Source organism: Trachurus trachurus (assembly GCF_905171665.1).
Source record: "Trachurus trachurus genome assembly, chromosome: 11".
Lineage (NCBI taxonomy): Eukaryota > Metazoa > Chordata > Actinopteri > Carangiformes > Carangidae > Trachurus > Trachurus trachurus.
The window spans coordinates 20738007-20751161 of record NC_139904.1 but is presented as its reverse complement, the minus strand read 5'-3'; the positions used below and the strand labels follow the sequence as shown (position 1 = coordinate 20751161).

At 42.2% G+C, this 13155-nt stretch overlaps 1 protein-coding gene across 2 annotated transcripts in view; it reads left to right on the top strand.

Annotated features, from left to right (window-relative positions):
• Nucleotides 1-13155, top strand: part of fhod3a (formin homology 2 domain containing 3a) — a 56495-nt gene that overhangs the window by 30005 nt on the left and 13335 nt on the right. The window contains exons 6-14 of one of the 2 annotated variants that reach the window (XM_083982226.1): nucleotides 2038-2132; nucleotides 2546-2657; nucleotides 2834-2928; nucleotides 3135-3278; nucleotides 3669-3904; nucleotides 7243-7293; nucleotides 7830-7964; nucleotides 9274-9324; nucleotides 12476-12693. In XM_083982226.1, coding sequence (XP_083838352.1) covers nucleotides 2038-2132; nucleotides 2546-2657; nucleotides 2834-2928; nucleotides 3135-3278; nucleotides 3669-3904; nucleotides 7243-7293; nucleotides 7830-7964; nucleotides 9274-9324; nucleotides 12476-12693 — 1137 coding nt within the window. The remainder of the gene's footprint in view (nucleotides 1-2037; nucleotides 2133-2545; nucleotides 2658-2833; nucleotides 2929-3134; nucleotides 3279-3668; nucleotides 3905-7242; nucleotides 7294-7829; nucleotides 7965-9273; nucleotides 9325-12475; nucleotides 12694-13155) is intronic. The other variant, XM_083982227.1, reaches the window with a different exon arrangement.

Below are 13155 nucleotides of genomic sequence, written 5' to 3'. Positions count from 1 at the left end.
AAGGTCGAATGGAGCTCTCCACTGTCTGCTTCTCTTCCTTGGCAGATGCTTGTTTATGAACACGAACCAGCCAATGGTCTGATCTTTGGCAAATCTCTCTCCTTTCAGGATTGATGCGATTCTGCAGAATCACTTTGTAACTTTTCCCTGTTGTCTTCGATGTGAAGGTCTTGGCATAGTCCTCCTCCTCAGCAATGTGTATATCTGGGGTAGAGTAGATTCCTCTTCCATACAGAGTTCTGTCTCCTGCTTTGTAGTGACTCCAGATGATGCCTTTGACTCCAGCTAAGCTTGTTCCATGATAAGAAACAGGCCATTCTCCAGGTACAGACCGACTCCTCCATCCATTGGTGCCCAGCCAGGCGTCTCCATCTGGATATTTACCTCTGACCTTTAAGGCCATGCGGTACCAGCCTTTTGGTCGCTCATAAAGCTCATCACCTCTCTTGCACTCACCAGAGTCAGAGAAGTCACTGAAGTCACAGTCAAACTGTGGGTCAAAAAAATCTTCCTCGTCAATGAAACGTTCCTTCGCACAACCCTTCCTTTTCCCAGTGATGGTGTTGAGGTGAAAGTCGTCAACAGACAAAATGTCAGCTGTTCTCCTGTATCTCTTCTTGTCATAGGGTCGAAGGTTTTGTCCGAGAAGTGTAGATAAAACTTCAATTCGCAAATTTGAGTCCAAATGCATGGTTGAGGAGGAGTTTTGAATCGATATTGAGATATAGATCTTGTTGGCGATATGCGAGAGCCGTCTCTTTACAAAATCTTAACTTTCACTTTCACTTTCGTGGAAGGCGCGCCTCCCTCCTGCGAGTGGAGGGGAATAATTCAGGGGAGGTGGCGTGTACCAAATCCATGGATCGTTCTCATTTCGGTCAGGGAGTGTTGTTGTGTAGTTAACGTCGCGGGATGGCGCACAGGCACTGTGGTGCAGCTGATTCACCATCCGCGGTGAAATTAGATCTAGCGGCGACAACTTCTTCTGTTTCAACCTTTTACAGTCTATGGTTTCAACCGGTGTTTGGCTGTTCGTTCACGGTCTGTTGACACCTCGCTGTCAACTACCACGATCTCATTTAGGGACCATCAACAAGTTCCATTGAAATATCATCCAACCAGTGTTATTTATAATAGCCTATATTCTAGAAATATTTCTCTTTGATGATGAATCAGACACACCACTTTGTATGGTATTTTAGTGCTCCCTCTATTTTATATCAATAATGGGAAAAAATAGCATTGTTTTCTCAATAGCTTCCAGTTCATGTAACCTATTGGCTCAAAATCAGTCTAAGACCATAGTGCCAGGCGTGTGTGAGACACACCTCTTTTTTTAATCAGGACCCAAAATCAATTTGAGCCATTTCTCCATCTTTGCCAAGTTGAAAAGGGGGGAGTGAGTTTGCTGTAATAAAATAGAATAGAAAGCCTTTATTGTCATTAATAAAGGCTTTCTATTCTATTCTATTACAGCAAACTCAACAATGCAGTAAAGATGAGAGTGAATTAAAACCATCAAAATATGACTAATTTCCCAAGATATGCCGGATTGGGAAAAACCTTAGCTTCTGCAGTTTAGGCAATAATGATAACTCCAGTCACTATTTTAGTAAAACGATAAATGTCTGTAAAGGTAACTCAATAAAATGATTAAGTACCACCACTTAAGTACCTGCAATTACACTAGGGGTCCCAGTGCCCCTGGTTGAGAAACACTGTTCTCAGATATAAAACCAATAACATAAGTTATTCTGCAACCGGAAAATACAGTACCATCACCACTGAAGCTTGAAGAGAGTAATTTTTATAAATCATTTAAATGTTATGCTCTATTATATGATTTGTCTGTCATAAAGACCTAAAGTTTATAAAGCAAAACCCTTCTCCCTGATGACTCCTGTTATTTATAGCTGTTGTAGAAGGAACCATATAGCTGCACACAGTTGGTTTGTTTGGAGAAAGTGTTGAATCATCTTTCTATATTTGTTCTGGCTCTCTAAGTTTTTGTTTCTCTCTTTCCTCCCTCTCTCTCAGCTCTGGGGCAGATTATGCTGTATGTAGACGGGATGAACGGCGTCATTGGTCACGCTGAAACAATCCAGTGGCTGTACACTCTTGTTGGCTCAAAGGTATGATTATACGTACATGAATATTAAATCACCCCCATGTTCATTACCACCACGCTGTACGAGCCACCCATCCATTGTTTGTCGGATATTTGCCATTGCTGTCATTGCTTTCATTCTGTTCATCTCTAGTTACATGAACACTCAATGCTTGTGGAGAGAACCACAACCATATTGTAACCCAGTCTTCATTTTGATATGAACTGCCCACCTGTAAGGTTTCTTGACTATATCTTGCATATTGGTAATAACATTTTTCCACAGAGCCACCTACCAAAGTAGGTGTCTCGCAGGCCATATTTGTTGTACAATATGATGCACATGCAGCAATAATACACCAATTAAAGATTTTCAGAATTATGCCAGAGGACCCAATCATATCAATTACTTGTGTACATTTCTTTGTTTCCTCCTAGTTCCGTCTGGTTGTGAAAACAACTCTGAAGCTGTTGCTGGTGTTTGTGGAGTACTCTGAGTCCAACGCCCCGCTGCTGATAGAAGCCATCACCTCTGTGGACACCAAGACAGGTACAGAAGATTTCACACACCACAAACTGATGGGGGACTTATTGACATTCATTGTCAATGTAATGTCTTGGTTGAATGCTACGGTCACAGAGAAAAGGGCGTTTGGTTGAGTAGAAACACAACACAACTTTTGTTTTCAATGATGAACTGACTCGTGGATATGGACTGATCTCCAGGCTCCAAGCCATGGTCCAATGCCATGGAGATCTTACACGAGAAGGATGGAGTGGACACAGAGCTGCTGGTCTATGCCATGACCCTCATCAACAAGGTACAGTATCTATGTCTATAGTTTCACATACTGAATATTATTTTTTAAAGCATTAGATACAGGAACTAAACATCTGATGTAACTTTTGATTTCCTTATACTTATTTTTTTAGTAATTTATGATGTTAGTAAATTCTTCCAGCCGTTTATGGCACATCTCACAACTTTTAAGCCTCAGTTACACCTTGATCTTCTGTCTTTTTGCAGACACTTTCAGCACTGCCAGACCAGGATTCATTCTATGACATGCTGGATGGTTTGGAGGAACAGGGCATGGAGACTGTGTCCCAAAGACACCTGGGGCGGAAAGGCACTGATCTGGACTTGGTTGAGCAACTTAACATCTATGAGGTTTGACACTTGCACAAACATAGACTATTGCCTTAAAGATCAGATTTCAGCTGTTCTCCGCCAACGAATCTGATGTGATCTGATCGTGTACAGTAGCCTATTTATAGTACAGTTGCTTAACACTAAAACTCTCTGAGGGAAGCACCTGCCACCTCTCCAACTTTTTTTTTAAGTATATATATATATATATTTTGGGGCTTTTAATGCCTTTAATTGATAGCACAGTGGAGAGAGAGACAGGAAATGGGGTGGCAGAGAGGGGGATTGACATGCAGGAAAGGGCTACCCGATGCGGGATTCGAACCGGGGCGACAGCTCTACTGTACCAAGTGAGTTAAACACCGCCCCGCCACCTCTCCAACTTGACACCCAACCACCTTTTTACTCCAGATGACCCTACGGCATGAAGATGGTGATGATGACAGCCAGCCTCCACCGATGGGACGGCGGGACCGGCGACGAGCAAGCCTCGGGGGCGGAGACAAAAAGCGTGGCCTGGAAAGGAGGCGGAGCCGCAGGGCCTCTCTCGGTCGATCTGGTCATGCCTCCCCCTGCAGCCCCGCATCCCCACAGAGAGCCGGCTTCCAGCCTTTCAGCGGACAGAGAGCCGAGGACATGAGTGAGAGGTGAGAGGCGGAGATGATGGAGGAATGACAGATTTATACATATATTTAAAAAAGGTGTCATGATAGAAGGGACAGAGGGGGTGGTTTTAAAGGCTGGTGTGAAATATTCATCTCTTTACCATTACACATGTGTTTAGCTCTGACTGCCTTATACTACCACATTCTGCTCCAGGGCACTTTCAGGTTTTCTTCCATCCATGTAAGTCCAAAGGTCGCACTAAAAATGGTCACCTGTTGACCTGTGTGACCTTCTGTGAAGTTTTAACTACTGCTGCTCCTCACCTACCTGCTGTAACAAATATTAATGTGTCTCATGTGACATGAAGCACTTTGTGATGGTTTTCCCGTACTTCACTGAAAAACTGGTACAGACTTGCGCTCCACTAAAAGAAATAAAACAGCTGCGCAAGCCTTCAGGCCAGGGTTTGCTTGTAAGTCTAAAACAAGCGTACACATTATTAAACCAGCACAGGCTTACTTCAGTGCTGTGTGTGGATACACAAAAAAGGGGGATTTTGAGCCATCTGTAGCTGTTTACTTCAGGTAAATCATCCCTTGTTCCTATTTCACTTCTATTATGAGTCTCTTCATCCCCTGGCAGTGTGTAACAAACCCAAAGCAGATTATAGTACCATGCTTCAGTTAATGCTAATATTGTGTGTGTGTGTGTGTGTGTGTGTGTGTGTGTGTGTGTGTGTGTGTGTGTGTGTGTGTGTGTGTGTGTGTTCCACGTCTAAATGTACACATACCAGAGCACCTGTTTATCTAAAAATGTGTATGACTGTGAGAATCTGTTTTCTTATGGTTCTTTGAATGAGGTGATGGGTGAAAGTTGTTCCATGTCAGAGCCTACACCCTGCTTCACATTATGCATGCACACACAGAAAAACAAACACAACTTTTATTGGGCATCCCATTCGTCACACACATGGCTCTGGTCTTGCGGAACACCACCTGGCAGCGCACGCCGACTCCGCTGCAACAGCACTCCTCTGGTTTCACTTGACAAAACAGCTCTGGTCTCAAGTCAGTTGTTCAGCCACGGTATACTTTCCTCTTAGTGTTCCCTTCCCAGTCCCTGTCATTATATTTTGTCCTCATGTGCATGTAAACTTAACTAACTCAAGACATGGAGTGAGTAATGTGAATCATTCACCCACCCTTTGTTTCTCTATCACTCCATCTGATATATGTCCTGTCCTTGTTTGTTGTCTCTTGAGCACCAGCGGAGCTATAAACATTGTTTCCACACATCAATCTCATCTAACCCACCATCTTTCTTTCCTTTGTTCCACCTCTTTATTTCTTCACTAGTGTAGTCATTTGTACAGTATTTACGTAAAATTCTTATGTATCTTGTCATCTCTCCCTCAATACTTTGTATACATTGTCCACTCATCCATCCCCCCTGCCCCCTGCCTCACCAGAGAGGAGCAGTGTGAGGATGGTGTAGAGGTGCAGGAGGAGGAGGAGGAGGAGGATGAAGAGGAGGCTCCAGTGACTGAGTCTGAGTCAGATGAGCAGGAGGGGGCTCTTACAGTGTCTAATCAGACCACCCCCAGGTACTTTAGGACATGGTGGTAACATAAAAATTGCAAAAAGGGGCTTTTGTTGTGAAGTCACAACATTTTTAAATGTCTCTCTTGCAACTGCTTTCTGTTGTATATTGGGTTGGTTTGATCCTTGTGGCCTACTGTATGTATATAGCGGTTATGACTCTCAGTGCAGTTCTGTGTTGCCCTTAAACCTCTCTCAGGGCTTCTCTTTCATCCATTTATTAATCTCAACCCATCCCCCTGTTCCTAGCCCGGCTCGACATCTTCCATCAATTGTTCATAGAACAACACTTCAGTCCATCACCATCACTTCCAGGAAGGAGAACATAAAAGAGGACGAGCAGAGGAATCGGACTGACCCACCTTCAGCACCCACCCTCCACTCCCCTTCTACTCCCGTCTCCTCCCCTGTCAGCCCCCCAGCTCAGCCTTCGCTTCTGGCCAGCCTTCTGGCCAGGAAGAGATCCACTGTCACCGTCCCAGCCACTAAAGAGGTCAGCCCACCACTACGTGGCAGCTCTCGTCCCTCCCCTGACCGCCTGCCCTACCTGCCACACTCGCCCTTTCACCTCTTCTCCTATGACCTCGATGAGGAGCTGCTGCCCCCGGCTCCGACCAAACCTGCGGAGGAGTCCCCAAAAACGACGTCTCCAAGGTCAGAGGGACAGCAATATTCAATCTCCCACGAGGAGCACCAAAAGTTTCCCTTCCTTTTTCGCACTTTTCACTTCTGTTTCTGGCTTTTTCTCCTGGCACCAGCTTGGATTTCTTTGCACCACTTTTGTTATTCATCACCTCCGTTTTCACCACTTCTTTTCACGTCTTTGACTGCACAGCTTCTCACCTTCAGACTGTCGCTTATCACTTCTCACTTTCCAATCTGTTTATTTCACTTCCGTCACTGCGTCACTCTGTCACAATTCTTTGCACTTTGTTTTCCAGTGCCACTGAGTTTTCACTCTCTTCAAGAACAGCACCAGATGCCTTTTCAAATTCTTCTATTGCACATCTCCATTTTCTCTCCTTGCTTATCAGCACAATTATGTTTTACAGAACATTGCACTTTCTCACCCCTACTTTCTGCACACACTGTCCTCTTATACTGTAAGGGTATAGTAAGGGTGTCTCTTCCTGGATAAGACTTTATAGCCACATGACCAGTATGTACCTATGTACAGGAAGTTGACAAATTAAAGGGAAAAACCTGAGTAAATGAGAGGAGAAACCCGATGAATACAGATGTTTTCAGATACAGCACGACGGGTGGTAAATGGTTTTAGTATGCTCATGATGTGAATCATGCTTTGCTTTGGGCTTTGTAGTCATTGGAGATCAACTCAGGTGAACATCTTGGGGAGACTTTGAACCAACTCAAGTCTTTGCTATCGAAGATGTTGTGGATGTTAGCCATTGAGGTTTCAGTGTTGAAAACAAACTCAACGGCAGTAGGCCTATACACACACTTCTGCTTTGATAACTCCTTTGGTATATACCAATATTAGTTTATACCAGGAAGTTGTAGCCTGCTAATGCTGGCTAAATGAGTTATTAAGGTGAACATATTTTTGCAGTGGACTGTGAGTGAGAAGACACCTTGTCTGGAGTTTCCCCAGAATCCTATGTAAACACCACAGCAGTCACTAACTAGGGTCACTCTAGTGTTGCACCAACAACTTTCCCCGTTATGTAACAAAGTATCACATTCGTTTCTCGCTAGCAGTTTTTCACAGACCACTCAGTTGGTGTGGTGTCCGGTAACTGCACACCCCTTCTCTCTCTTAGGAATGGAGGTTTCACATCCTACAGCAGTCCGAGTACGCCCACCAGCTCCAGGTGAGAGGACTCTGCTCATGAAAACGTGCCCAAAATACACACTCCTGCACTGACAAGTATATCAGTGTGTTAGCGTGAACAAAAACGCACATGCTACATGTAAATGTGTTACAAATGTGAACGGTGTGCAGCCCTGTCGTGCCGTCATAGTGATGACGTACTGTAATAAGCGTGATCTCAGCCTCCTGGTTCCCTAATTAATAGGCTGCTCCTATTTCCTCCATGGGGAGTGCAGACGCCCAAACATAATTTATGATGTGTTACGTACATACATGTATAGAGGGGCTGCATATACTAAGAACAGATGTGTGTATTCATCAACAGATTTATATGTTTATGTTGTCATATTGCGTCACATTGGTGCAGCAGATTAAAGAACAAACAGTGATGTGGTACGATATCTGATGAAAATTTTAATCGCTGTGCTGAACTGCAGTGTTTTACAGAACCATCTGTTGCTCGAGGGTTACTGAATTATTCTGACTGTGCAGTGGTGTGATCCAAACTTTTGTATTTCTTTTCTCCCTCCTCTTCAGGCCTGCTCTTGGGGGTCTCCTGTCCTCTTCCTACAGGCAACACCAAGAATCTCTGGCAGCTGAGCGAGAGCGCCGCCGTGTGGAGAGAGAGGAGAGACTGCAGAGAATAGAGAGAGAGGAGCGGAACAAGCACAGGTGAGGCATTGCTTGCTTTGAGTTTGAAATATCCCCAAAAAGGGACAGCATTAAACACATTAAGACATCATAGTTAGTGAGCTTTCGAGGTGCAAGAAGGCAGTTTTACCTTCTACAGGGCCAGGCCAGCCATTTTTTTCCTGCCATAATTCTAGCTAAGCTAACCGGCCACTGTGCAGTACTGTATTTATCCACCTTTGACAGCTCATCTCTCCCATTCTGATTTACTCTAATCAAATTAAAACTTAACCAGTTTTACAGTGAAAACTGTTGTGAGCACTGCAGCACTTTATTACTTCACTCGTCATATTCATCTTCAATGATCATGGATTTGCATTGTTTCACCTACATACAGTACTATCCATAGCCTTTCATTCAATCATCTTGTACTGTATTATATTGCACTATTGGTTTTGTTGTGTTTCTCAATCCATCTTAGCACAACTCTGCATTGCTGCACCTCCATCCCATTTATCCACCCCTGACAGTTTCATCCATCCCAATTTAACTTATCTAATTTAATTAAAACTTTGACTTTTACTGTGACAACTGCTTTGGGCACTGCAGCACTTTATGACATCATACATCATATTATACATTATGCCAATGATCATGGACTTGCATTGTTTCATTTACTTACTATCCATAGCCTCTCGATTAACTATCTTGCACTTTATCATATTGCACTGTACCTATTGGTTTTCTCTGTGTATTACTGTCCACTTGTTATTATTATTTGTTTTATATATTATGACTTTTGTGTTCTCGTCTTTGTGTTTTTTAATGTCCTGAGGTCTTTTTAACATCATGCCAGAGGACTACAATTGTAAATTAACCTTAGGCTAACACTGGCACATTTACAGCAATGTCCATTAATGTGCACGGTCCTCTAAATAAATAAATAAATAAAATAGTATATCCCAAATCTGTTGTGTCAGCAGTAAAATACAGTGTGCATATAGTAAACGGATGTAATAGAACTAAGAAGAAGAATACAGTTGAATCAGGGAATAATGAGAATGTAAATAACAATCAATGTAGACTAAAGGAAAGATGTGAAAGTAAATATTTTAGAAGAATTTGAATGTAAATTAAATGCAGAAGTAAAACTGATTGAAATTGATTAATTTAATTTTGTGCATATAGTCAAAAGAAACATTATGGGTTAGGCCGACACTAGTAGCCTCTCCTGCTTGTGTGCTTGATGTGCAAACATGTTGTATTTACACTGGCAGCTCTACAGAGGACTATACAGGGGTAGAGAATGATTATTATGCTTTAAATTAATCTGTTTATGTGTCATTCTCAGTCGCGACTATGTGGATAAAATGGAGGAGGCCAGGCTTGCACGGGAGGAGAGGTAAGTGTGTTTGCTAAATCAAAACAACACACACTCAGAACAGCTGAACCCAGGGGGGAATATGTTTGAGCTTGTGGTTTGGGAAGCTCAGTAAAAGAATAATTGTTTTCAGGTTAAAAAGGTGCCCTTTGCTGCCAGAGGCGTGGGGGGTGGGGGGTGGGGGGGTTGCTGAACTGATTTTCTTTGCTCCCACTGCCTGTTTTCTTCTCTCTTAAGGCGCTGTATTTTAACGTTCTGCCAGGGGCCTGATTGCTTTGGCTGCATGTTGTGAGAAAATCAGATTCCAGGATTTATCAAGCTTTTCGTTCTGAATCCACATGCACACACAGACACACATTTTATCAGACACGTATACTTTTAAACACACACACACAAGAAGAATTTTCATGGGGCTAATAAATCGATGTTTGTGTGCAGATGGAAATCAAGGGAAGCAAGAGATTTACTGGGTATGTGAGGTCACAATCAGATTTAGGACTGATCATACTCGATGCATCCATATATAAACTAGGACAACTGTGAAAAAAAGTCATTCTGATCAACACAATAGTTAAAAAAGTATGAGGGATAAACTTCTTTCTTCGTCCTTTTGTTGCTTCCCTTTATTCATTTCTTTTCTCATTCTGCTTCTTTTTTTTCGGCTGTGCGGTCGTGCTGTGCCAAGTGCCGAGTCTCATCCTCAAGTTTCAGAACAGTTGATATAATACAATTGAATGGTGAGAGACAGAGAGAAAGAAAGACACACAGATGGAGGAAAGAAGCACGAGACAGACAGAAATCCAGAAAGCTGCCAAGTGAGCCTGAGGGAGATGTATCCAAAGAATAATGTTGATGTATTTAAGGTCATTGGGACATCATGGTTGTCAGGACAACATGAGTTTTTACCCTGGCTCACCTCCTTGAAAGACGCATGTGCTTGAAAAGCTACTAGCAGAATAACACCTGGACAAAAAGCACTTGCTGTTCACGGATAGTGTATTTACAGGGCAGGACTGAAATATTTTTATAGAGGGTGTGTTGCTAATGTAAGCATGATGACGTGCTAAATTAAGATGACGAACTTTGTGAACATTACACCTGCTAAGTTTTTTATTGTCATTAGCATTAGAAAGCATTAGCCTTCGCAAGTTAGCAGGGAGATACAGTAGCATTTAGCTCAAAATACCACTATGTCTATGAAAGCTCAGAGAAATTCATTTGACCTAAAAAAACAAAACATGACACTGTTATCCAGGTGTGTCAGTGTACAGAACTTTCCAAATGTAGCTATATCAAAGAAATATCTCATTACTAGTAATGTCACCTGAGTAGCCTAAATATAAGTATTATCAGCAAAATGCTCTTGGAGTGTTGTAATAGATTATAATTGAGTGATGCTTACATAGTTTGTAATGAATTAGTCAAACGTATGTAGTGGAGTAAAAAATATAATTTTTCCTTGTGGAGAACAGGTAAAGTGACATTGAATGAGTACATTATCACTAGGGGTGTGCCAAAAAATTGATTCACATAAGAATCGCAATTCTCATTTAATACGATTCAGAATCGATATAAAATGTCCCAAAATCGATTTAAAAAAAATAAAACAATGAAACAAATTCTAAGGAAAATCCATTTCCTTAGAATTTAAAAAGCAGCTGTTTAACTGCACTATTGTTTTTAAAATAAAGAGGCACTTTTAATGTTGTTACTTAAGTAATATGTGATGTTGCTTTTATGCAACAGTTTCAACAAATCCATCTAAGCATGGATAAAGGTTTAAAACTCAATAAATGTGAAAAAGACACTTTAGTCATTCTGTCTTGCAAAGCAGGCTGGAGTAGATCATGAGGATCCTTTGCACACCGATAGACTGAAGCAGTAATCATTATGAATCAAATCGTTTTGAATCGAAAATCGATTTTGAATCGAATCGTAGCCCCAAAATCAGAATCGAATCGTATCGTGAGTTAGTAAAAGATTCCCACCCCTAATTATCACAGTGCATGATTAAATCCAGTTGGTTTCAGACCCCCACTGCTTCCATGAGGTATTTAGGCTACTGTATATGATGGCAATAGCAGTTCAACACACAATAATACCGAGATGCATTGGCAGAGTAGCTAATCAGACACTACTGTACTTACAGTAGTCTTACACAAGTTTTTTTATATACCGGTATATATATCACTTAACATTTTACTAAGGTGTGTAAGGACATAACAACATATTTGGTTTTGGTTCAGTCACACAATACACAGTTGGCTCACTCACCACATTTCACTCCTGATCACATGCACATGCACACAAACACACACATATATATTGGTATCTAGTTTCCTCGGCCCTCTGAAGTGGCCTGATGCTAATGAACTCTGAACAGAGGCTCCACACATTCATGGTACGGTGGGAAAGAGGAGGGGTTAGAGAAAGAAAGAGAGAGAGGGAGAGAGAGAGAGAGAGAGAGAGAGAGAGAGGGTTGATTCAGTGCCCTAAATCTCTGTTCTGGCCGGCAGGTTGAATTGTAAAGTTTGATAGAGGAAGAAAAGGAGGAAGACAAGGGAGGTAGGAAGAGAAATGCAAAGGACAAGCCAACAGACCTGACCGAAGCACATCTTGAACAGGTTTACTCTGATTCACTTCTGATGTTTGGCCTTTCAGCAGCCAAACTAACATTAACTTCTCCCCATCTCTTTCATTCTTCTCTCCCGTCGTTCTCCTCTGCTCTACACCCTCCTCCCTAACACCGTTGCTTCTTCTCTGAACTCCCTCTTGTTGCATATATTGGACTCAGTCTGATAGTGAAGCGTTTGCCCTAGATAGACCAGGAGAGAGGACCAGGATGGTGAACCTCTGCAGGAAATTCGAAGTGAATGCATTGAATTCTTTGTGGACCAATCATTTGGACAAAGTAGAGGCGTGAGGTGGGCTCATACTGTAGTAGGGTGTTGAGGTGGCATCGCAGCTACACAGGTGAAGAATGTGCAGTGTTTTTTGGGAAGTGGTGAAGTTTGTGATGAATTCAACTAAACTGGCTAAAGATTATTGGTAATTGTTGGTTTAGTCTTAGACAGTTTTGCAAATGAGCGACACAGAGCAGCACTGCAGAGAAAGGCCAGACTTTGCCTCTGACTCTGTTTTTACCTTCCTTTTTTTTAACCTTCTCTCTCAGGTATAAGAACGTGGAGCGTCTGGCAGCAGAGGAGTTCGAGAAGGAGCGTGTCCGGGTCTCGAGGACTCGCCCTGACCTCAACCTGACCTTTACACCCTCAGAGGCCTGGCCCTCATCATCGCGCAGCAGCACCCCGTCTTCCTTCGCCTCTCAAGAGGACACAGAGGCTGAACTTGAAGCAGAAGCCTCTGCCACCCCTTATACCCCCTCTGAGACTGGTAGGGCAATAAGTATTTATTACTGTTGACTATTAACACAAAGTGATATATGATATACTACATAGCTACTGTACTATTACTGTTTGGGTTGCTGTTTCTCCTGTTAGTCCAGTATTGATACTGCTAAACATATCATTTTAAAGGGGTTAAGCTTAGGCTTTATGACACTGCGGAATAATCTACAATATGATAATTTAATTAGTAATGGAAACACATTGAATTTAATTCGGTTGATTTGGAGACATTTGAACAGCTAGTTCGTCAGAAAACACAACAGAGCAGCAACTAGTATCTCTATGAATCTCTAGTGTGTATGAAGGCAAGTGTGAATGGACGATATAATTGAAACTGACTGTATACTATTTCTGAATGCATGAGCATTGAATGGCTATTGAAAGAAATATGTTGGCCATAAATACATTATCATAAATAGCTTAAAATCAGTGTGTCAGAGGTTTCATA